This window comes from Fundulus heteroclitus, chromosome 8, assembly GCF_011125445.2.
Source record: "Fundulus heteroclitus isolate FHET01 chromosome 8, MU-UCD_Fhet_4.1, whole genome shotgun sequence".
NCBI classification, from domain to species: domain Eukaryota; kingdom Metazoa; phylum Chordata; class Actinopteri; order Cyprinodontiformes; family Fundulidae; genus Fundulus; species Fundulus heteroclitus.
In genome coordinates, this window is record NC_046368.1 from 23,716,520 (window position 1) to 23,742,260 (window position 25,741).

The 25,741-nt window shown below is 43.5% G+C and overlaps 1 protein-coding gene across 1 annotated transcript in view; it reads right to left on the reverse strand.

Moving 5' to 3' along the window:
• The window catches only part of LOC105928745 (formin-binding protein 1), a gene marked incomplete in the record, with an annotated part of 53,111 nt that extends 43,581 nt beyond the window's left edge, over window positions 1–9,530 (reverse strand). Inside the window, 1 exon segment of the mRNA XM_036140386.1 lies at window positions 9,187–9,530. Coding sequence (XP_035996279.1) covers window positions 9,187–9,339 — 153 coding nt within the window.
• Between the last annotated feature and the right edge of the window lie 16,211 nt (window positions 9,531–25,741).

Consider the following 25,741-nt stretch of genomic DNA (forward strand, 5'->3'; position numbering starts at 1 on the left):
TCAGTTTCTGTGAGAAATCTCTCGTCAGCCGACAACTGGTGAGGAAAGTTGCTAGATAAAATAAAACCAAATAACATGTTTCTGTTTATAGTCCTTTTAAACTCCCATCTCTTCTTTTTGGGACCTTTTTGCTACAAGTGAAGTACTCATACTCACCAACCCCGAGGCGCCAATGTAGAAAGAGATAAAAGAAAACAGACAGCCCCACTACATCCTGCACAATGAACAACAACAAAAAAAAAACTCCTCTCCTCCTCCACACACATTTCTGGAATTACCCTTTTTTGCAGCGGCACCATCTTATCCAGTGGCTCTGAGCGCGGAAAGGTCCAAACTCTGGAAAATGCCCATTCAACCCACCGCCCTCCGAGGGAACGCGGCGAAAAAGCTAAAGTTACTCCGGAGAGGTCATCCGCGAGACCTTTGTCTGGGTATCCAAAGTGGGAGCAAGTGCGGCTCAGCAGAAGCGTGCCGAGGCTGGGAGCAAAGTCTCCTGACCCCCCCCAGGTCACTTCCACACACACACAGAAAAATAAGATGTCCGGCTGGGTCAAGTAATTGCCGATTATCTGGAAGGAGCAAAATCAAAAATCTTGAGTGCGGCGAAAGATCCAAACCGCTACTGGTTCACTCAACTACCGCATGAATATGAGACCACGGCTGCCTGCAGCGTTCAGGCTTAATGCTCCATCAGGCGTAAGGTGGAAGTGGGATGAGAGGACAGTGGAAGAGGGAGGGAGAGAGAGAGAGAGAGAGAGAGCTGCAAAACAAAAGGAGGGGGCTTAAAGGGACTAGGAATGACAGAAGAGGCGGGATTATCCATGAGGGGATTACATATGTGGGGGTTGGAGGGGGGGAGGGGGGCCTGTTAAAGTTAGCAAAGCTCTCCAAAGTGTGAAAATCTACTAAAAAATACACAGCAAGGCAATGAGTCCCATGAGACATAGCTTTTGGTCCGGGTCCTGATGAGTCATGGCCTGAGTGAAATGGAAAAGCCATCAGCGGAGCAATTTCCAAGACACACTCGAAACATCAGATTATTCATTTATGAGTCTCGGGGAGGGAGCTGCTGGAGCACAAACAACATTATGGGAAGCGATGGGTGACGTCTACGGTTACCACCTTCCCCCTTATCACATCAACCCGCCGCCGTTCCAGCCAGTAAAGTGTTTAAACCCATCCCTCCCTGACCATACGGAGCAGATCCAGTGGCAACAATCTATAGAGAAAACGGCAAGGTGCGAGCATTATGAGGTTTCCTGTTTTTTTTTTTTTTTATAGATGGTGGGCAAAGAAAATGCAAGCTGTTTTATTAATATAATACAAATTAGGGTTTTAAATGTGCAGGGAAAAAAATAGAGATGAACAGACCTGGCTCTCATCAGCAAGTACGGACTTCCAGTTGGCTTTTTTCTTAGGTCTGACTCTGGCCTGCCAGTTCTGATTTAGACCAATCCAGATATTTGATTCCAATGAGTATAAGCCATGAGCAAAATTGTGCTTCGGTTTCGTTTGATTCCAACAGAAACATATGTGATTATCGTCATTCATGCAACAAAATATATGTCCTTAACCTCAATAAGGTTTTTGTTAAACTCGTGAAGACTGCTGTTTCTAAACGGCAAAATGGCTGATAGTTCTTTTCACGTCTGACCTGCCCGTCACAGATCACAGAACTGATCTCTGACCAGTTAGTTAGTTAAACTTTAAAGAAATGACAATAGGGAAATTATCATTAGATAAAATGAAATAACCAAATCAAGCAGCGGTATTGTTGAAGTCAGGTTCCGTTAAAGAGCTACAACCTTAAACTTCCTTGGCGTCTTTAGAATAAATCTAGGTTAGCCGGACCCGAGGCTAAAGCTAACGGCTAGTCTGAGAATCGGCAAAAGCAAAGACTTCTACCGTGTTAAAATAACCCCAATCCCACAAAAAAAAAAAAAAAAAAAAAAAAAGCAGCAGTGATTGATGCAAATGCGACTTCATTACCGTTAAGCAGTAATCATGTTTGTTCTGGATGGCTATTTACAAAGAAGCCAACCATTAATTAAACAGGGAATGGACTTTGGAGGCTGGTGATTTTCCTCTGGGAAACATGTGCTTGTGCAACATGTCTTCCGTCTCCTGAGATAAAGGGAAGCAGAGTGGCTTAAAAAGCAAAGTGAATGCTATTCTGCAGACTTTTATTGACTTTTTTTTTTTTCTTGGCCAAATACTCTGACCAAAAATGCTATGTTCCTTGTTCTGTTCTCAGTACATGTTTCACATAGTAAGGTCATTAACGGCGCAACCCCTCCTACTTCCATTCTGGCTAAAGTCATTCTGTAATGTTTCTGAGCACAGCTGCGCTTCTTGAAATTCAACCGTGAAATAACTGATAAAACGTCTTCTTTGTAGAGCGGTATTCGTTTTCGTACGGGTCGGACTGTACGGCGAGACTTAAAAGCCATATAGACTTCAATGAATCTTTCATTACCTTTCACTGTCCCGTGTGTAGTCATCGCAACAAATGCAACAAAGTATTGTGGTAAAATTTGAAGTCTATATCTCACGATCCAAAATGAAGGCCATTCTGCGCTGTTAGCGGCTCTGTCACAGTCGGCTGCATTAAGCTCAGGCCTACAGACAGATTCTTAATAAATCCCTGTCCTGACCTTGACTTCCAGCCATTCTTTCATCTGCAGCCGCCGACACCTAACCTTGTCCCCGCACAAGGGAGTCCACCATGTGGGAGACTCCTTCCAGGACCACTGCGCTTGTTATTTCAGGCCACAGCCTCTACTGACTGCGGTGCGTGTACTATTGTAGTGGAACACGAAAGGAAAATAAACAGAACCCCCCGAGGCTAAAACATTCCTATCAAGTAGGAAATGAGAAACAGGTCCAAAAATAGAGGACATTTCGGTAGTTGTTGAATACACGTAGGTTCCCCAACTGGCTGCAAGAAACGAAAACAAGTGCATGTTTTGTTTTAGGATCAGTCCCCTGACCCTCCTAAGTAGAGATGAGGATTATGGTGCAGGTTAATGTAGCAGACCAGCGGTTAATCTGAGCTAATGCACGTTATTTAGCAACCAGTTCAGTCCAAATCGCTTAATCGCGGCCATACAGGAGTTCAGAGTCCAGCATGGGCAGAAAAACGCTGAACATATGCTTTCATACAGCCACTGTACAAGGCATCTGGTGGTGCGCATAAAGGAAAGCCTTCTTTTATTATCAGGCTCCTCATGCATAAACACAATCTGACCACAGGGGGTGTGATCCCGTTAGTCAACAAAGATGGCGGCAGAGGGTATAGTTGTCAAACTTAATCCCCTCACAATTCATTCTTAACTTTGATTAAAGGTATACATGACCTAAAAGATGCTGACGGGAACATCTACGTCTCACCTGAAACTGGATCATAATTCAAGAACAATTTTCGACCCTCCTCATTTTTCGACCCTAAAACAACGCAGATGTAAAGGAAGTGGCAAGGTTAAAACCCTCTTGTGTCGCATCATTAAAGGGGGCAGAGTGAATTTACAACATAATGGGAAAATACATTTTTTAAAAGCCCTGAGCAAACATTTGTGGGGACATCGTAGTTTAAGGGGGGCGGCGCGCCGCTCCGGTGATCCCAGCTACAATCAATACGCTGTTAAAACCCAGGAGAAGGGGGAAAATGGAGCTGCTGGTTGATTAGCAGAAGGGACAGTATGCCATCGGGAATCTGCTGACTAGTAAATGAGAAAAGTATGCAAATATACAAAGTTAAGAAAAAAAAAAAATTTTCTTTGCAAGTTGGTAGCGAATGCAGTATTTTCAGCCTTCTGACCATGCGCAGTGCACGTTCTACAGGATAGGAAGAGCCCCTCTGAACAGACTGTAATTGTGGTGAAGCATGGGGAAGACTTTCCAGACCAGGCTGCAATCCTTCTCCCACCAGTCAGCGGGTGGGTAGAATAAGCGTGTGATAGAAGAGGAGAAGACGACACGGGAAGATCAGCCAAACCCCTCAAAGACGTGGCAGCAGAAGATCTAACGACAGTTCTAAGACAAAGTACCCAGTAAAGGCTTTCTTAAGCATTCTCGCTACAATACTACAAATACCCTCATATTTTACTGAGATCTTCTGTTATCGACGACCAACACAAAGCAGAGCGTTAATGTGAAGTGCAAGGTAAAAGATACATGTTTTTTTTTTACAAATAAAAAAGAGAACATTTATTTTAGCCCCCTTCACGTTAATGCCCTTAAATAAAATCTAGTGCTAGAAATATTCATGTGTAATTTAACCTAGAGGTGTTCTCTTCAGAGCTTTGCTAACATTACAGAGCAAACAGCATCATGAGGACCAAGGGACACAGGAGGCAGGTTAGGGATAAAGCTGTGGAGAGGTTAAAGGCGGGGTTTGAATATTTCATGGATCAACTGTTCAATCCTTAACCCGAAAAACGGAAAGAGAACGGCACGGTGCAAGCGTACCGAGACATGATTGATCACCTAATCTGACAGGGCAGGAAAAGGGGAGCATCAATCAGAGAAGCAGCCAAGAGGCTTATGGTTACTCTGGAGGAGCTGCAGAGATCCGAGGCTGAAAATATGTAGAAAATGGTTCTCAAAAGAGACCAGAGTAGTCCTACATGCTGCAAAACAAAATAAAAAAAAACATGGTGGTGGCTCTCTCAAGCTGAGGGCCTGGCTTTTCTTCAGCTGTTATCGTTACAGGGTCAGTGTGTTATTAATTTGGCTTTTAATTAGCAAAAATCAAGTACTGCCGTTATAAACACATATTTTTTGCAAAGTCCAATAACATCAAAACAAGCAAAGACGAACGTAGATCATTCAATTTGCCGTTTTCTGTTAAAATGGAGGACGGATATACTCTTCGCCCACCAAGAGGGAGGAGAAATTAACCAAGAAAAGAAAAAGAAGTAATAAATGGGGAAAAAACAGGTCTTTATAGGCATAGCTATAATGACCAGGTGGAGATAGCTTTTAGCTATTAGCTATTAGCAGTAGCTAATACATGGAGGACATGTTTACATTGTCACATATTTGACACTCGACTGCTTCCATAGTAGCTATTACATGCTTACGACAGTGAGGTTGTTTGTAATTCATTTAGTGGACCACTAGATGGTGCGCCAGTGTGAAAATCTTACACACTGGGGCTTTAAAGGTAGTCAGAGGTGATGGGACAATAGATGGAGCTAACGCTAGCTAAACACTGATAGAGGCTGCGAAAAACTTGAGACTGGGACATAAGCTCACCTTCCAGCATGACCTTCGCACACAGCCACAGCTACATTTCCTTGTGTTAGAATGGCTAAATCTAATTTAGGTTCTGTGGCCACATTTGAAAATGTTTGTTTACATATATTGTTTTTCCAGTCTGACTGAGATTGAGCTATTTTGCAGAAAAAGGGGGTTACACTACTAGTGTTGAGAGTTGTAAAACTAGGGGAGACACTCCCTGAGATTTTCCCAGCTATCATTGCAGCAAAAGCTGGTTCTACGAACTGTGGTTTCAGGAAGGCCGAATATAAATGCACGCCACACTTTTCAGAATTTTCTTTGCACAAAAGTTTGGAAACCATAATTTTCATTCCTCTTCCGATTACTATTTTTGTTTGTCTATCACATAAAATCGCAATTAATATTTTTAGGTGACTAAATGTGATAAGGAACATTTGGGAGACTCTGTAGTCTGAGGTATTTAAATACAAGAAAAGTAAGACACCACTGTGTCTGATGCCAAAAATTGTCCTCTCCTTTTCCTCTAATGACCTCTGAACAAAAACAACAAAAAGATAGTCAAGGCTAATGCTTTTTAAACAGTTGTCAGGATCTCTCATTAGCTGGCAAATCCACATCTGAAGAATGAATGGATGAAGAGATAGAAACAGCAATCATCCAGATCTGCTCACTGGAGTGTGAGAGTCCGACCAATTAAAACCACCAACAAATGGCTGAACGTCTCCATCCAAACCCTGTCTGGCTTTGGGGTTTCGCCCCTGGCCACCTGAGCACACCCGACCGGACCCTTCACAGACCCAAAGCGAGGCAGCATCTGGTCAACCAGAACCACTCATATCTGCAGTCATACATGAGCCGCTGCATTGCACGGCGGTGGGCGTTCGGCAGCGAGAGCAAATATTTAATGGAGATGCCAAACCCCCTCTTGAACACACACCATGCTTTGTCCAAAAAAGAAAAACGAAAAAAAAAAGCGGGGTCTGAACAAAGCCTCTGCAGGCCAGTGTGACTCAGAGAGGACTTGTAGCGAAAGATCCATGCAAAGCAACTCTCAGAAAATAAAGACGGCTGACGATCACATGCCTGGCTCATCCCGTATTTTAGTTCTGGTTGTCAGCGTGGTCACGAGATTTCTGTGACTTCAGAATAACCGAGGACGTTCTAATCAAACGGACGTCACATCAGGGAGCAGCCGTACGTGTACAGTCAGCACCACAGACAAAACGGCCTCGCTTAACTTTTCTCATCACGTTCGTGTGTTTCTCTCTACAGCCCTATTAATGAAACTGTTCTAAGGATTCATTAGAACAGCTGAAGTTGCTCATTAACAGATAACAAAAAATGCATAAGCCCACCGCTCCTATCATCTATGCTCAGGTCATCTACAGGACAGGGAAAATGCATTTGCATTCCATGTTTTTTAATATCAGACGGAGACAACCTGAGTTGATACTAAAAGCTGTTTTCGAATAATGACTTCATTTATTTGAACGAAAATGATCTATCCTCCTGGCAGGGGTCAAGAAATCACCACATAAAGCCTGTCTGACGGCATGAAGCAAGATGACAGGTCGAAGAAATGACAACATCAAACAAAAGAAAACCAAGAATCCATCCATCTGGAAACAACTGTCACCTATTATCTAAAAATGGAGAAAACGGGATATGGCATTAAACCGTTCCAGGAGTGGCCACCAACCAAATGCAACACCAAGGCTCGTCAGATTTTCACTTATCAGGTTTAGGGGGCGATGCATTTTTTTCACACGTAGTCTTCTCAATCTTAATAAACCAAATGATTTTTTTTAAAAGCTGCATTTTAAATTCATCCACATCACCTTTCTCCGTTTTAAGGATCTGAAACATAAAGTGTGACAAAAAAAACAACAACTACAACAAGGACGTAAATACTCTTCCCTGCACTTGCTACAGCGAAGGTTAGTGAAAAGCGCATCTCAAACGGCCAAGGCAACGCGTGTGTGGAGGCAAAGCAACGCATGGCGAATGAGCGGCAGGTTTGTGCAGCAGGTGCACTCTGTACGTGTGAAGATATTTATGGAAGGAGCCCCCTCAAGCCGGGCAGATATTATAAGAGCAGGCTCCAGTGGTGCATGTGGCGTTTCCTGTGTACGGCTGCATTTCAAAGCTCCTGCCTGTGCGTGTTCGCAGCAGCGAGAGACATGGTGTCTGAGTCGCCGGTCTGTTTGATTAGAAAGAAAAAAAACGCATCCCGTAGAACAGCTTAAACAAGCCGCACCAGCCACTGTATTACTCCGGTCACTTCATTCATACACCTGCTTGCGTCGTGTTACGTCTGCCTATTCTACTGCCTTTTGTTGCTTGTTAGTTGTTCCTGGGCAGTATTTTAGATGATGGTGGCTGCCACCGCGTGCTGGACCGTGGGTCCGTGAGGATCGACGTTTCAGTCTGACTGCATGTTCTGCACGTAGGGCTGGGCAATAAATCGATTAATTGGAGTTTGCAATTCTTTTAAAGGAACAATAAGTAATAACGACAACTAGTGGTTAGAACTTGAACAACACATGCACAATGCCTTTTACGGACACCCGTCATTTACCCAACGGTCCGTTTTTTACTTCCTCAGGATAGGTATATCATGCATTCTGTTCTACTTCTGGTCTTCTTCTCTTACTGGCTTCCATGTTTGCAGGCTGCTGCTCTTTTGCCAACATAAAATACCAAATGCTGCGCTCTCTTTGGGGAACCCTGGGGACTTTCATATGATTGGCTCAGGAACCAGGAAGTAAACACGGCCTACACTCTGTACCTCTAGGTTTGAAAGGAGAAAAACTTGACTATGTTGGACCGGTTGCTTAAAGGGAATGTTACTTCCAGGATCTGGAAAAACTAATCCATGCGTTTATTTTTAGTAGAACTGATCACCGCAACAGTGTTTTCACAGGTCTGCCTAAAAGTGGATCAGACAGCTGCAGCTGATCCAGAACGCTGCTGCCCGCGTCCTCACTAAGACTAAGAAAGTAGAGCACATCACCCCAGTTCTAAAGTCCTTACACTGGCTCCCTGTATCTCAGAGAATAGACTTTAAAATACTTCTGTTAGTCTATAAATCTCTAAACGGCATAGCACCTAAATACATCACAGACTTGTTATCAGTGTATCAACCCTCCAGACCACTAAGGTCTTCTGGCTCCAGCCTACTCTGCATACCTAGAACCAGAACTAAACACGGAGAAGCAGCATTTAGTTCCTATGCTCCACTTATCTGGAACAAACTTCCAGAAAACTGTAAAAGTGCTGAAAGCCTGAGTTCCTTTAAATCAAGATTAAAAACACATTTGTTTAGGATTGCCTTCAACTGTTCTACTGTACAACTGTTTTACTGAAACATCATTAGTTCAACTTTGTAGTCCAACTGTTTTTAATATTTGCTTTTAGTTTCTATTTTTCCATGTTTTATTTTGTTTCTACATTTTAATCCTACTTGCTTGTATTCTGTTTTTTTTTCTCCTGTATTTTAATCATGTAAAGCACTTTGCCTTTGTCTCTGTACTGAAATGTGCTATACAAATAAATTTACCTTGCCTTGCCATCCCGGGTGTCAAATGAGAATGATTTAGGTTGATTGTACAGTAAATATCTTACTTATAGCTCCTTTAAGATAAAACTTTTGGAAAATCGGGATTTACTTAAGGCAATTCCAGTCAACTCCCAGATGAATTTCTTTAATTTGTTTTGTGAAAAAAAGGAGGGAAAATAATCAATTAATCAGATTTGGTGAAATAAAACCGGATTTTATTTTTAAGGTGTATTGCCCTGCCCTGTCAGCACGTTTAGCAAATTGGTATTAGCGCCGACTCTGACTCTGAAAACCCCTTAAACGTATAACCTAATTTTCAGTGCGGTCTACCTCTGATGAAAAACCTGTCTGAAACGGGAGCCGCCTCCCCTCCTCTACCCACTTACGCCGCTGGTCGTCTTCAACTGGACGACCATCTGCAGATATTCCTCAAAGGGGCTCACTGTGGGCTCCTCTTCTTTTTGCTCTTCTTCTTTTTCCGTCCTCACAGAAAGGGCATTGTCCGTGAAAACAAAAAACTGGCTTCTTCTCCGCAACATGGCGCAAGGTTTTCTCGCAAAAGGAGAGCGCGGAAAAGAAACGGAGTCCCCAACGAAGTTAATCCATCTCAGAGGGAGAGAAAGAAAACTAAGACGACGGAAAGCAACTGTTGGTCTAGAAAGATTTAATCTCCACAGAAGAGGAGAGTAATGGTAAAGGTAATCATTAAACAAGGTGATAAAACAAGAATGTTTAGATCTCAAAAGGGGGACTAGGAGCTGACCACATAGATGCCGAGCTAGAAGAACAATGAGGGACACAACCAGCAGAGAAGTTGATTAAATGACCGCGTTATTAATCTGATTACTAATCCTCCCCTGTACCTACCTTTAACACCCATTAGGCTGCTCTGTGGATTAACCCTGCTAGGCCAACTAGCACACACGAGCCATTGTTCCTGCTGAGTTGTTTTTGTTCCTTTTGGCGAGGATAAGACTCTTTAATACTTATATAATATATTCCCTGAAGTGAAGCAAACCTTGAACTTCAACATGAACCCAGGATCAAGGATCCTCAAACTTGTGTTTTGATGGAGTTGAGGAGAAAGATTAAGGCAACACGTATTTTCTGGATAGAAATCGGAATGACATTTCACTGCACTTAGAGCGGCTTGTCTTTGGATGCTGGTCTGGGGCTTTGACTGGGCCATTCTGATTGGTGCATGTGCTTTTCCTCTAATCTTTAGCAGGCTCTAAAGAAGTTTCAATTTACTTTTCAGTCATCTCTGACCAGCTACCGAAAGCCGTCCCCACACTATTATGTCTCCCCTTGGGTATGGTGGTGTGTTACCATGGGTTTCTTGGTGCCATTCATTCACGCTATGTTTATATATGGCTGAAGTGTGTCACAGTGCCCTTAGCTTCAATCACCACATGCTTATGTTTGGCGGTCAAGACACAGAGTGGTGGAGAAACAGGACGGACGGAAGAGAGATGGGGTAATTGTGGCTGGTATTGTCATCACAGTACCGTTTCGTAACCTAACTCTCCTTTAACGCACTTTTACCGCCACTTTCTCCCTGACCTGTCTGCCGGGTTCCTTGGTATTCACGAAGCAGGTTCCTCTTTAATGTTCTCCAACAAACATTTGAGGCCTCCACACAAAAACTGTTTATAAAAGAATAAATGAGAAAAAAGGTGCACTCCATTTATTAGTGTAATGACTTCTGAAGGCAAAGGTTGTCATGGATTTCCTTTAGGGGTATCAGAGAGAAGGGGTTTTGTCACATCGGATCCCCAAAAAAATACAACTGAAGCCAAGAAATACTCTGTATGCTGTATTTAGACGTTGATGAGCAACGATATTAGTAGTCTGCATTCTGCTCTAACAGCGTAGCACTGTAGCTAAAGCCTGGGAGATGAACTGAAACCTGCAGGAGGCCAAAGTTAGGAGTTAAAAACGCAGTTCATTGGGTTGAACTTCCCACTTACAGTAACACTGCTAACATGAAACATGTCATGCAGTCCCGCAACATAATGTTGTGACATGTTTCGCTCCTAGCAGTACTAAAAAAAAAAAAAACATGAGAACGGCATGTTCTCCAGGGCCAAAGTATAGCCTTTATGACTGACAGTTGCCACTGCAGCAGTGATTTAGCAACTTTGAAAAAAAAAAAAACAACAACTTTCAAACAAGTTGCACGAGATTATAATTATGTATGCTGGCAAACACTGTGGATGGAGATGAGAGACTTGATGAAACCTGTTCCTCAAGCATTTTACATTGCGTGGCTTGCGCACAGTTTCAGCCCATAAATAGATCAGTCAAATTCTTGCTCTGTCTGTCATGTCGGACGCCACTTCATTCATCCGTGCAGGGGGGGGGGGGGGGTGTTTACAGACCTGCTTACTGGAGTGCCAACTCAGTCTTTGAAAATGTAGTCACAGTTTACCGGAACTCAATCCAATTCTGAGTGTGTCTCGTTTTCTTTGATTCAGTCTTAGAGCTCAGGTTTCCTCTCTTGACTTCAAATGCATTTCTGTTTAAAGTATTTTTGAAGTAATGGAAATTAGCTCTTTTGTGTCTCCTACCGAACATGAACACGGTTGGTAATGTGAAAAAGTCTTAACGCCCTATCAGCGTAGAGGCCTGAAGACTATTTCTGAAGATAACCTTAAAAAAAAAAACATAGTTTGACCAAAACAGTTTAGGATTTGAACATTATAGAATGTTGTTCTATTTTGAAATTCATGCTTATTTTTATGCTGCACACTAATGTCCATCTAACTATCTGATCCCACTAAATGTCGTATTTCACTGTGCAGATGCTTTGTCTGCACCGATGAAGATTTCCTCACCTTGGGAGGTCAAACACCTGGAGTGGCTGCCCTATGAAGGGAGTTGGCCTTGTTTTTCAAGTAATTTACCTTAAGCCTCTTTGACCACTTGGGGGTAATCACTGTGACTCTGTATAAACCATTGAACTTGAAGTATGTGATGTTGTCCTATTTCTGGTCCTCATCTCTTACTGGCTTCCATGTTTGCAGGCTGCTGCTCTTTTGCCAGGATAAAATACCAAATGCTGCGCTCTGTGTTGGGAACTCTGGGAACTTTCATATGATTGGCTGAGGAACCAGGAAGTAATCACACTGCTACACTATAAACCGAAGTAGTTTCAGACCGTACCACTAGGTTTGAAAGGAGAAAAACGTGACTAAGACGTTGTTGATGGAGAGGACCGACATTTATAGTAACATTTATAGGGAATGTTACTTCCATCCCAGGTGACCAATGGGAACTATTTAGGTTAATTTTACAGTAAATATCTTACTTATAGCTCCTTTAAGTATAACGCCATGCCAAAAAGTAACAACTTCATCGTTACACAGGAGCTCACGGTAAATGTTGCATCCTTCACCCTAATACACATTCAATTTCTCCACATCTAGACCCACATAAATTGCATTTTTGGATATATAAACACATGCAGCAACATAGGAAATAGTGTGATAGCAGGTTGAGGATAGCACAAACTATACTGCTACAACATAGCATATATACAATTGAACTGTGGCTTTAAAGTTTGGCATTAAACATTAAATATCTCCCAGTGTGTGTCAGTGGCAAGAATTCAACAGTTTATCACCACATTTCAATTTAAGTTCAGATAAGAAAAAAGGTTAATTGATGTATCTAAAGAAAATGAAGGGCCCCTCGCCTTTTTTAGCTCTTGTCTCTAAAGACTTTATGTTAATGCTAACAGCTCAAACTGACAGGAAACCATACATCCATCTCTCCCTTGGTTTTTTTCATTAACGTAAACAACATCTAACTTTCCATTCGGGGTGGGGCAAAGGACTTGAGGCATCTGAAATACACGATTCTCTGCAGTAAATGAGCACGATCTTCCCCCGGAGTTTCCCAGGCTTTCTGTGAATTACGTGGCAAACCCTTTCGCTCCACCCTTTGCACGCCTCATTTCAGGATATGAGAAAAGATGGCCCTTAATATGAGACTGCTTGACACGAGCAGGACGATTTTCGTCACGATAGTATGTTTCGCATAAAGTTGTACATGACACTTCTCGTCCTACGCAGCACACTGCGGGGGGGAAACACCTCTTCAGAGACAGGATATGATAATGAATGAAAGAAAGCCTAAGAAGTCATTACAGCAGGGCAAACGAGGAAACCATATTCTAATCCAGTTCTGTTTATTGTTGAGCATAATTTACATTTCAAACACCCAATTTATTGCTTATTATGACTCCGTTCTACAGATTACAAGATGCTGCCGTCTGTCTTGATGCGCATTCACAAGAATCCACCTAAAGTTTAGACTGGATAATATCAGAAAACATGATACATTTCATGCTAAGCCATAAAAAAAGAAAACAGAGAAACCTAAAAAAAAAAAAAAGAAAAAAAAAAAGACAAAAGTTTGGGTACATATGCTGACCACAGGTGGCACCTCCTGGAAACGGGGAGATTTTAAGGTGACAGCGCGACACCGCTTCAGCCCCAGACGCAACCGCGAATGTGCACAGATGGAGAACTGAGACCACGGTGCCGTCCAGCTCTCTCGCTGTCGTGTTTGCCCACGCAAAAGTAGGTGTTTAAAATGTATTAGGATGAATTCAACAGACTTCTGGGCTGTTACATTGTCCTCCTCCTTTCTCAAACAATAACCGGAAAGTAAAAAAGAACAAGAAAAAAAAGAAACGAGAAATCTGGAGCCTGCTCTGCCTATAGGCTACATTGTTACAAGCTACGCTGCAGCCTAAAACAAGGGCTCGTTTTAGACTAAGTTACACTGACAAGGTTGTTGCAGCCGTTTGTTCGCAATCATCCACCTCGAGATGCTATAAATAGCCAACAATGCTCTCTGCTGCCACCGCTAAGGAAACTTGATACAGTCCACACCTAAAGACCAAAATCTACAGTATGTAGAACAATATAGCAGTAATTAGGAGAACACGGACGACTAACAGGCTCAATCAGTGGCTTGAGAACAATAGCGGTCTGATTTACAGTACAACAGCAGTGCTTAGAGACCGACCGTCCAAACTACAGGAAGAAAACGGCGTCAAAAATTGTGCTGGGAAGGGATGAGCTCTTTCCAGACAGGCCGACCGATCATTTCCAGCTACGTCCCTCGCTACCAAAAGAGCATCGCTGTTTCTGATTGATGAATAATAACCCTGCCCCTCCACGTGGAGCATTTATTTTGTGGCACAAATCATCTTTGTTTGCCAGTCGGCTGATGGGAAGTGGGGTTGAGAGAGAGAACATGTGGCAAAGGTCCCAGTTTTAAAAGCTAGTTAGTAAGCTACGAATGGCGTAGCCTGGCTACTTCAGTAGCTAGCCCAGCTAGTTAGCCAGATAATATCAGCTAGTGGTGTGAATTCTATAAAGCGGGGACAAGATTAGGTGCATCCGCAAAGGTATTTTGTCGTTTAGCCCGCGCGTCCACACGGATGCAGCGTTTTGGGAGACACAGACACACAAAACCGGCGGTTTTGTGTGTCTGTGTAAATGTGAGCCACGAGTTTTCCTAAACGATGACATCACAGCTCCATCTCTCTCTCTTTGAAACCCGCAACTCTCACAAACACACACGGTGCATCGCGTTCATGCTAAGGCAAGTATTGGCTTTGCTATGGCTGTTAGTAGCGTCCTCGCAGTCTTCTGCCAGCCCAGATGAAGTTCACGTTGAAGCTGCGTAAATGTTCATATCTGACGTTTCTGTGGCAAAGTCACAGCGCCACCAACGGGCCCGGCGTACCTACTACAGTGTTTCCAGCAGGTGAAGCACATCGCCTTGCGTTGATGCTCATTTTTCTCTGTACTTTATAAAAACCTGCTCTTGTAGCCTTGTTTTAAGCTAATCGCACTGTTCATGCAAGAATCAGCACTGGGGAAAGCTTTCAGATCACTCATTTACCTTATGACCTCTAAAGTCAAACTACTTCCCCTTTGTTCCAGCAAGAAACACCTTTTGCAGCTTTGACTTAAAAATTTCAGTTTGTCGAAAATCATGGTTGACTTTTTCCTCTCATCTAAAGCTGACTATCTTTTTTTTTTCTTTTCTTCTTTTGCCAACGAATGCCTCCTTCAGCGACACCTCAACGATGCATATAAAAAATGCAGTACAGTTCTTGCCCCTTCACATAGTCTGGCTTTTAGATAACAGTGTCTAATGGAATTTGAGTGTCTCAGAAGCAGAAGATCCCGTTCACCTGTCTATAGACTCTATCTTTAGCTTCAATGTATTCCATGGCCAGAGATTATATTTGCTCTTTGAACATATGACACAGCAGTTTGAAGCATTATACTTCAGTTAAGATTTGATGTTTTTAGCACTTGCCTATAGTAAAATTCAAATGCTTTTAATTCAGGTGCTCATTAAGGTAAAGATTGCTGCTTCACTTCAGCTTTTTTTTTTTTTTTACCTAAATTGAGATTGTTTTAGCTTATAGCATCCACACTTCTTTTTTGAATGAAATGTAATCTTTCCAGTTATACTTATAGGGTTATATTTGTGTTTTATAAAGAGCAGCACAGCAAAACGTTACGATAATCTGCGTGGTACTCAACCGGAAACTACTAAATCTAACTAATGTTTATTCTTTATTTTAACTCCCTTTTTTGTTGTCAAAACCAGAATAACAACCTATAAATGTTGGCACTGATTATATCAGGATGGTGATTCATTTTAGATTATTGTAACAGCAGTAGAAGGTACTGCTTCCTCTTCTGGTGTTATTTAAATACTATTTTTGTAAAATGCAGTGAATCTGTGATTTGTTTTACTCAAGGTTGTTATAGAGAATCACATAGGAGTCCATTCTTACACCACACACAGAATTTGCAAGTTAAGAAGTGCATTTATCGTCGCGCAATGGGAACATTTGGGTGTGCCAGTGGCAAAATGCAAAAAATAAATTCGACATAAATGTTTAATAAATGTCTTTTTAATAAAGGCTTGGACCACGCCCGCTGTGGCTTCCTTTTTGTGTACATATCATGTTTTTCCATGTAAACCCTACATGTTTTTGCCCTTCCCTCCTAGATCATCATCATCATCATCGTCGTCGTCGTTTCACCGTCACATGAGTTCGAAATCAGAAGACAGGAGGATAACAGGACAGGAGGTATCAGCGAGTCAGCAGGTGTCTGTCGATGAGTGTAAGATTTGACGAGGCGGTCCGCTGTAGTCTGGCAAGGCTTTCGGTCTCTCCTGGAAACCAAGTAGCTCGAGTTTCAGCCCTGCAATGTCAAGCGAGCAGCAGGGGGGGTGTTCAGGCTGGCTCAAGATGATATACAGGAGCAGAAAAGACGGAGGAAATCTCAGTCTAAACCCGGGCTGCTCCAAAGTCCAAATAACATCTAAAAGAGACCGGCTGAGACATCCCAGGGCCTGGAATGCCCAGCCAGAATAAGTCCAGGCCCCTCTGGCTAATTGTAAGTGCTGAATGCCGTTAATGTGCCGAAAGGCTTTCCAGACCTGCACACAGTTTGACCCAAAAGCATCAATAAGCAGGAACGGCGAAGCTGCCAAATGCTACACAACATCATTAACTTGTAAAAGTGAACGAAGTCATAGAGTGAACCCTGCAGAGCTCGCCTCACCTTAAGCTGCTGCTCTTTGATCAGGGTTTCAACCTTGTCCATGCTGCTGCATCAAGAGACGTCGCGACCTGCAGAGAAATCCACCTTCATTCCACGGAGCTGGAGGACAACTGCCTGCACTGGTGCGACACCTAAGACGCACCGACGTCCCACATGAACCGCGGGTGGGAAGTGAGACGTGGAAGGTGTGTGCAAAAGGTGCAGACGTGCAACTGGACAGCGTTCGCATTCACACGTTGTGCTTCTTCTGGTTAGCAACCAAGCACCTTTGAAACAATGCCGGTTTTAGCTCCCAAGCGTCGCGTGTGTCTGCAGCGCAGGTCTGACACGGCGCAGAAAAGGTCAGCGGGTTATAGCTCAGCTGCACAATATTCTTGCATGATTTGAATTTTATTATATATTTTTATCCCCCCCCCCCCCTTTTGTTTCACATGCATCACCGGGTTTTACTTCCTCCTTCTTTGGCTCAGTTTGTGCATGATTCCCATTAAAGGAAAAGTTGCATGCACAGGATTCAGATGGATTTCTCAATCCTCAGCTTGCACAAAACATAAAAAAAAACAAAAAAAAAACGGCATTTCCTAAAAAAAAAAGCTTTCTCCAACGTGCAAACCGCTCTACTTCGAACTTCAACGTCTTCGCCGGCCTCTATTTGCACCCCGTTTCGCTTGCTTGCTAACGCTCTCAGCCAACGGAGGGTATATCAGAGTCCTACATGTGTGCACGGCCTCACCGCACCGGGGTTTGGTGAGAGGTTGAGCAACCCTGCTCTGGGTTCGACTTCACTTCCTGAGATGTCACTGGCTTTCCTGTTCACGGGCGCAGGAGCAGCAGGACCGAGCGTGTCGCGCACGCGGTGAGGACGGGGCGCCTGATCACCGCCAGAATCCCTTTTTTTGAAAGGCAGCAGCTTTTGCAATGCAGCTTCCTGTACAGGCAGGCGGCAAAGCTGGAGCTAACCTTTGGGATGAGCTCGTTATCAGTTCAATTCAGACGAATTATTCCACGTTCCAAATAATCCTAGCCATCGATAAACAGTGGAGTCAAGCTCAGTTTGTTATCCGGGTTGGTTGAATAGTTGTCTACCTTAGGACAACAAGCAGATTCATAAACTGGCAGCATGTAGCCGTGGTGGACAGGCGCCGGCACTGCAGCCTTCCCTCACACCGAGCATGGCCTGTAGCGACAGTGGAGAGGAACAACTCCCGTTCAGCCAGCAGAACCAGGCTCAGTCAGCGCGTTCTTTCTGTGCCAGAGAAAAGCAGCGGCAGCAGTAGCTCCTCGGCGGAGAAGCTCTGGGGAAGTTTTCAAAACGAACCGAGCGCTCCTGTGGCTTGCCACCCGTCGAACGTGTTCGCAGTTTGTCTCGTCGCGACCGCAACGCTCGCATCGTTCGAGTGACTCTAGGTGAGAGGCGAACACAAGCAGAGAAGAAGTAGATGAAAAGCTGTGGAAAGGGTGCCAGGCAGTTGCATTCAGTCCCATCTCATTCAAAACCCGGTCATGCTGGGGGGTGCTTTTCTCTAGCGGGAGCTGATCAGAGTTGATGGGAGGACAAATGGCGTTCAACATATGGAAGCCCTGAAAGCCACTCTGAAGGCTTCTAAAGGCGTTAGGCTCAGACTGAGGTTCCCCGTCCGGCAGCAGAACAAGCCTTCGTTAATTAACGTGGTCTTCAGCCGGTAGAGACGCGCCCCCAAAATCCATGCAGCTGTGGTTATGGATTGGGCTGAACGGCGATTTTTATTTTTTTAAAACATCAAGAGAACCATCTCTCGTTTTGAATCCTCCTCGCAGTTATGCAGGACTTTGTGTCGGTCTGTCCCAGGAAGTCCCAACTCTGTGGCTGCGGCGTGACAAAACCTGGAGAAGCTCAGCGGGCCTGGATCCTCCTGCAAGCCGATGGACGTCGTTGAGGAATAAATCGTCTTCTCGTGCTCATTTCATTCGGGGGGTTACAGAAAAAACTGAGATGTTGCTGAGATGATTTGGCCTTAGATGCAGCAGACAGACTCGCTCCGCTTTGCATGGACGCAGCCACTGAAGACAGGGAAGGCCAACGCTGACACGACACACACCGGCCTCTGCACACCTCCCGGTGGCACAAGCCCCCACGTGGAGATACGCTGAGCTCTCTCTCTGCCTTACTCACTCAACAGATTGAGATTAAAGGAACAAGTGTCTGGACTCCACTTGGCGTGCCCGGGGAACAAAGCAGACATCTGGCGACGCTCAAACGGCAAACCAAAGGGTGGCGTCAACATAAAAAAAAAAAAAATAAGGTAACGAGAACGAGAATATAACAGGAAAAAACAACAGTTCTGATTGTTTTGAAGCAACGAAGCTCAGGCAGATCTGCTGATCAAATCGTTTTAACTTACTCCTTTCAGCTCCTCCTACCTTAACAGTTTGCTCATTTTGTAGTTGATTTTTTTATCTTTTTTGTCAAGGCAACCAGCCACGTGTCAATTTGTACCTGCCAGAAGGAAATTTCCTATTTTTCTTTGACAAACCAAGGAATTAAAGTACATTTCTGTGATCCAGTCTACTTTGTATAGTAATCATGTTCATTACTCTGGATCAGGAATTCATGTTATATTTTATCAATCAACTGGCCCAAATCGTCATCAGAACCTAAAAACAATGTAACGACATCTTAAGAAGCTACACAACTAGATTGCAAATCAGATTTGAGAATTGTTATGACCCTACATAGAAATACCAAGAGAAATAAAGTTACAAATGGTTTCGGAACACGAGTATGACATGGCTCGTTTTTTTTGTATGAGATGGAAATAGCAATCGGCAACTTGACCCACAGCAGCTTTCCTCTTTTGAGTAATTCATGTCAGACACAACGAGGTGTTTATTTCCCCTCTTCTGCACAGACAAACAGATGAACAAACAAGCTAATTCTCGTCACAATGGGGCGCTTGTGAAAAATAGACATCTCTGACTTGAACGCTGTGGTCTGACGCTGTGGTCTGACGCCAAGAATTCAGGCGGGTGGACGGCTTCGAAGATACGGCGAAAAAATATCAAGATCCACAATGGACTACATGAATTACTTAAATGTATGATACGTTTTTTTTAATAAATAAAAACAAACATGGCCGATCTAACCCTGATCTAAACGCCGGACATCCACGGATATCTATCCATTTCACGTTGGCGAGCCACAAGATCAATTTAGCTGGAGGGGAAATTAGAAAAAAGTTGGCTGGGCGACATGGACCAAAAATGATAAGTCGATATCTTTAGGCTGAATGCCGATACGCGATATTTATCACAATACATTGTTTTTTTTTTCGTAAAGTAATTATAAAGAGACATCTATGAATTAAGGTTTTATCCCAAATGTCTCACAGGCAAACCTTTTAACAAATAGCTGTGGATAAATATTAGAAAAAGCCAAAAAAAAAACAACCTACTGGAGTACATAAAAGTATAATTCTAACCATCTGGAGACAAACGACATTCCCTTTGAAAAGAATCTCCATATTCGTTTAACTGCAGAGGTCATCTGTAGACTTCATATCCATTGGCGAAATGAACATTAACCTAATATTGAATTCAAGTCACAGTATAAAGCCAGGGAATGCTTTACACCGTCAGAAAAGAGTGTTTCATGAAGTCATCCGTCAGGAAGGTCTCTGAAAAACCTCCTTTTTCACAGGGATTAAAAACAAAAACGTCACGTAAAAAAAAACAAAAAAAAAACACCATCCTTTATTCAAAATGCGTTAAGAGCCCTGCCAAGCGCCACACACCCTGCCAACACACTAACATGAGCCGCGTATATTTAAACAAATCCCAGACGTAAGGAGTCCCCCTTCCCCAGAGGCGCTCATTATCACCTCGTAAAATAAAATAAAAAGCTGCCTTCGCCGCTCGCTATTTGTCTCTTTCCTCCCTGCGTCTAAAACATGGCGGCACACTGTAACGGGGGCGAAGGGGGCTACCTGGCTCCTTCAAAGTCGACTTCAGAGGGATGAAAGCGTGACATCACAGCAGAGGAATGTGTTGCAGTGAGGTCACCAGGCTGCCGCTCAGTCTGCTGCTGCTGCTGCTGCTGCTGCTGCTGCTGCGCACCGCACTAAGGTTCAGAGAAACGACGAACCGACAGCAGCACGGTGACGCTTAGATGTCACACAAGGTCGGCCTTGGTTTGGTGGCCACCAACCGAGGAATTTGGTTATTAATTTGGAATATTGAGCCTTGGATAAACATCCTAAGAAGCTGAGACTAAAAGAAAAAAAGTCTTAGACAGCTTTCTTGAACGCTTATGAGCAAACAGTGCCTCGCCAACGTATTGGCATCCGTCGACCTCCGTGCCACGTTTTGTCACGTTACAACCACGGAACGTCAATAAATGTGTCCGTCGCTTTCTGAAGTCACCTAATCAGGAAACAAAGCCCATCCTGTTTCTATTTTTTTGGGAGGGGGGGGGGGGGCACCACTGAGCTATATTATACACTGGAGTGCTAATCACCGTCTGTTAGAACGAGTCGCTTTGAAGCCACCAGCCGCCATATTGGTACTCCCTATTTTCCCCCAATAACTAGGGAATGTGTGCACTACAGCATCGAATAATGAGGATTTTCTCATGTTCAGGGGGGGCTTAAGACTTTTTAAATTGTCAAATGCCATATACTTTTATGTTATGTTCTAAAAATATCAAGTACTGAGAAAGTCATGTGCTGAAATATTTTGCATTTTATTCATTTAAATATATATATTTAACATTTATAATTATCTAAATAACAATAACAATATACAATATGTATACATATATATACATATATACATATACGCATACTTATATATACATATATATATATTTAATATGAATAACATGTCAAATATTTCAGCACCTAATTTCCTAGTCGTTGATAGTGTTAGTACATCCACTGACTGTAGAATTACCTGTGAAACGTTTTCACACAGCCAGAAAACTGCTTGTTGTTGCAACCAAATCCTATGGGATTCTGTGAGAGTAGGGAGCAGCAAGATGGCGGCCAGTGACTTCAGTTTTTCGGCAAAATCAGCACTCCAGTGTATTATATAGCTCAGTGGGGGGCACGCGGTGGTGGCAGCGTCATGCTGTGGGGGGGGGGTGGTGGCAGGGGGCGGCTTTTCTTCCTTGAGCGAGAGGAACAGGGAGATGAATGGAGCTCCAGCTCAATGGAGGCCTGCCCTGAAAGACAACCTGTTATAGGCTGACCTTAACGCAGGGCAGCAGCCCTACAGCAGAATGGTTTTGAATGCAAAGCGCCTGCACGACCTAATCAAAGCGTAGACCTAAATGCAAACTAGCTTCGGCAACAAGATTTGAAAACGGCCATTCGCCAGCCAATTTGTAGAGGAGTGGCACACATTTCCGTGCTTGCATGTGGAAAGCAGCAATTGCAGAAGCACGCTCAAGCCTGGGGGTATATACATATATATATACACACATATATATATATATATATATATATATATATATATATATATATATATATATATATATATATATATATATATATATATATAAACACATGGCACACATTTCATCAGTAGCTTATTTGTAAAAGAAATTAGAGCCATGGTTCGTTTTGTTTCCTTTCACGTTGCAGTTATGCAATGTTGTGCTGTTGCGTCACACGCCATCCCCTGAAATCCATTAAAGCGGGTGCAGGTGGCAGGATGTAAAACAGTTCAAAGGGTGCCAATACTTTCGCCGGGCGCTGTCACAAAAACCATCGCTTATAGTGCCACCGATTGACGCTAACCCGTGAGCCCAGATGCAGCCCGGGCGCGGAATAAAGGGGGGGGGGGGCAGAAGAAGCGTGTGTACTTCCTCCAGTCGCGGTGCTTCCTGTGCCGATTTACCTGCTTTGCTACAGATCCATCACGTTGTAACAACGCGCAGACACCAACAGCAGGCAGCCTGGACGACAGCCCGGCGTCCTTTAATAAGCTGGTCTGTTAGGCGTTGTGGTTGTGAAATGTGTGTGGTGGGGTTGGTGGATGGGGAAAGCGTGATTTGAAACGCACAAACCTGAACTAAAATGGATGGTGAGCAAGCGTTAGCTGCAGGGTTGTGTGTATGTGTGTGTGTGCGTTTTTTTTTTAAACCCAACCTTCCTCCTACCATGACTGTGACACATGGAGGGAGAGAAAACGCATAAACTCGGGCAATTATCGCGACAGATTAGCCTTGACGTCACCGAGGCAGGCGAATAAAAATGTAGGTATAGAGATAAAAAGCGAGGAGCTTGTTTTATTTTATTAATTAATTAATTTATTTATTTTTATCTCAGTACCGTTACAGCCACAGGGAGGCTGACTAACTAGTACAAGTGTAGCTGAGACTCACCCATAGCTCCGTCCCCCAGCTCATGGTTTCAGCGCGGCGTCCTCGGAATAATCCACAACTGCTTTGGAGGGTTTTTCTCCCTTCTTCTTCTTCTTGTTCTTCTTCAAAACACTCACACACACAGAGAGAGAGAGAACGGCGGTAGACCGACGGGGTTTGGGTTGTTTTTTTTTTTTTCCCCCTTCTGTCTCTGGTGTATTCGCCTGTCACCAGCACTGCGCAGAAGGAAACGTATTCGCCGCTCTCCGCTTGTTATTGTTTTTATTTCATTATTCGTTCAGAGCCTCATCGTGTCGGAAATGACGCTGCCAGGTTAGGAGCTGCTGCTGCTGCATAATGCTCTTCTTCAAAGTGGATAGTCTCGCTCAAGGCAGCGCGCGACTCGGTGACAGCTGTTTCTGCGCGTGCACTGGCAGCAGAGAGAGAGAGAGAGAAAGAGAGAGGAGCATGGCAGGGGGTGTCACTGCGGGGGCTGTCCAAGGAACCCTCCTTCGCTCGTTCACTGTCTATTGCGCAGTGTGTGTGTGTGTGTGTGTGTGTGTGTGTGTGTGTGGGTGGGGGGGGGGGGGGTCGCTGTTTAGAAATGCGGGAGCTTGGACGCTGGAGGGACCGTCGGCGGGGGGTAGTGGGCGGCTCAAAGAGAGGTCACCACCCGTGGCAGATGTTTAATTGAATACTCCCTGCGGGTTTCGAGGCTATAACCTCTGGGGAGCAACCCCACTTTCTCCCTCTCGACTCGCTTCCTCCCCTTGGCTGTTTGATAACCTCAGAACGTAAATTTGCGCACGGGATGGTGCGTTCAAGTTGCACAATTTTCGACGACAGAATGGCGCAGGCAGCGTCAACCGCGACAGCAAACCGCCTTCTCCTTCTCCCTGGATTTATTCAAAAAGTCGGCCGTCATGGTTCCGCGGCAGTTTGCATATCATTACGGAGGACCACGTGTTTATCTTTAAACACGTTTTGTCGGGTTATGAAGTGAGCGTCACATTATATAGCCTACATGTTTAGTGGGGCTTTGGTCACTTTTCATTAAGCTTATAAACCCTAACATTAAACATGACCCTGAACACACCACAGGTGAAGCACGGTAGTGGCCGCCTGCGGCTGTGGGGAGACCTTCCTTCAGCGGGGCCTGGAAACCTGGGTTAGAGTTAATGAGAAAAGCTAAATGCTTAAGTATTCTTTTTTTAAGTAAAACTATTTGAGGCTGCTACTTGATTCTGATACAGCAGCTTAATTTCCAGCAAGACAACGACCCCAAACCTAAACCCAGTGCCACAGGAATAGTTAAGATCAGGGATCACCAACCTTTTTGTAACTGAGCTACTTCATTGGTACTGTTCCTTACAAAGGGCTACCTGTACTGGCCTTTGAACCACAAGAGTCAGCGCTCACCTTAACTTCATGTAATATAAACACGTATTTAATGATTTGAATCTATGTAAATACAAGTATGGTTGAAAATGAAGAGCAATTGAATAAAATAGCATTTTAAATGCAGCTCACTGGAGGGTATTGCATTTTTTTGAACAGGCTTTAGGGCACCACATATGGTCCTGGATGGAGCCCACAGGCACCGTGTCGGTGACCCCTGGTTTAGATTGAAGCATAATTATGTGTGAGAAGGGCCCAGACCTAAATTATATCGATAAATGGCGACAAGATCAGAAAAATGCTGTTCACAGCTTAAACTATTTTTGTAATTTAAAAAAAAGGGGGAATAGGCAGTCTCGAGATGAACAAATAAGTAAAAACATTCCTCAAAGTACAAGCACATCTATTTCTGTCATATTTTTACACCCGACAGCAGGTTGTACTGTGAGTGCGGGTCCACTGATACACTAATGCTTTGCTGAAACCCTTGTCGTGCAGGCATAGAAGGACATAGTGACTGCCACTGGATGTTTTCTTGCAGTGGTAACTAACATATTAAACCAAATCAGACAACTGTCACGTGATCTTACTTATGACAAAGCTTTACCTGAACCTTAACATCAGTGCGTACTTCTCCGTAGATGGTTCTGGATCTTTAGACATGTCAGACATGAGTAAATCCTGTCAGGTGTCCGCGGTCTGGGCCCCGATGGCTTCAATAACACCGCCATCTAGTGGCACTAAGTAGAAACACACCAGATCATGTTGCCCCACCGACGCGATTAACGTAACTGGACGTAACAAACTTACCGGGCACGTGACTGGAACTGCGCGCGACTGCCTACTGACAGGAAACAGATCAGGGGCGTTTTTAGGGTCTTATAACATTGGGGGCTTTAGCCCAAAGCTAAAATTGTATAATAGTCAGGAGATAGTGGCTTTGTTTGTAAGTAATTTTAAATTAAAATTATTTGGTGGGAGGTTCTACCAGTTCTCTGCCCTGGCTGGGTTTTAATTGAATGTCAATTATTGTGAATCAAACAAAAAGGTTTACAATAATTTTCCTTGGGTCTAATTCATTGTAAGGATGATATGATGCTGAGTTTACTATCAATGGGGGGAATTCACAGAAGGAGACAATGACAGCTTTGGGGGTATTTAGAATTTTAAAAAAAAGCCAAGATCTTAAAAACATGCAATTGTTTTGATTATGACGAAAGCTTTCCAGACGTTTGATTAAAATGTATTCTGTAAATAAGTTGCTTCTCTCATAAACCTGTTCTGTTTTACTGCCGTCTTTTTAAGCCCTTGTGAAGAAACAACTTTCACTGACCACCGGACAAAAAAGGATAAATAAAACATCTTACAACAGTCTGTTGTTATTCTCCACTGAGTATGTGAGAGATAAGGGTAGTACTTTCTGTAGAGAAAATTATTTTAACTTGTAAGGATTCAAATATAACATAGAGGCTCCTCCTGGGTCCTTCTTGGACACTAATCTCTTTCTTTCCTATCAGAATTAATATTTCAGGTATTAAGAAAAGAGTACCAAAAATAATGTACTCAAAGAAAGTCCTTCTTGTGAATTTTACA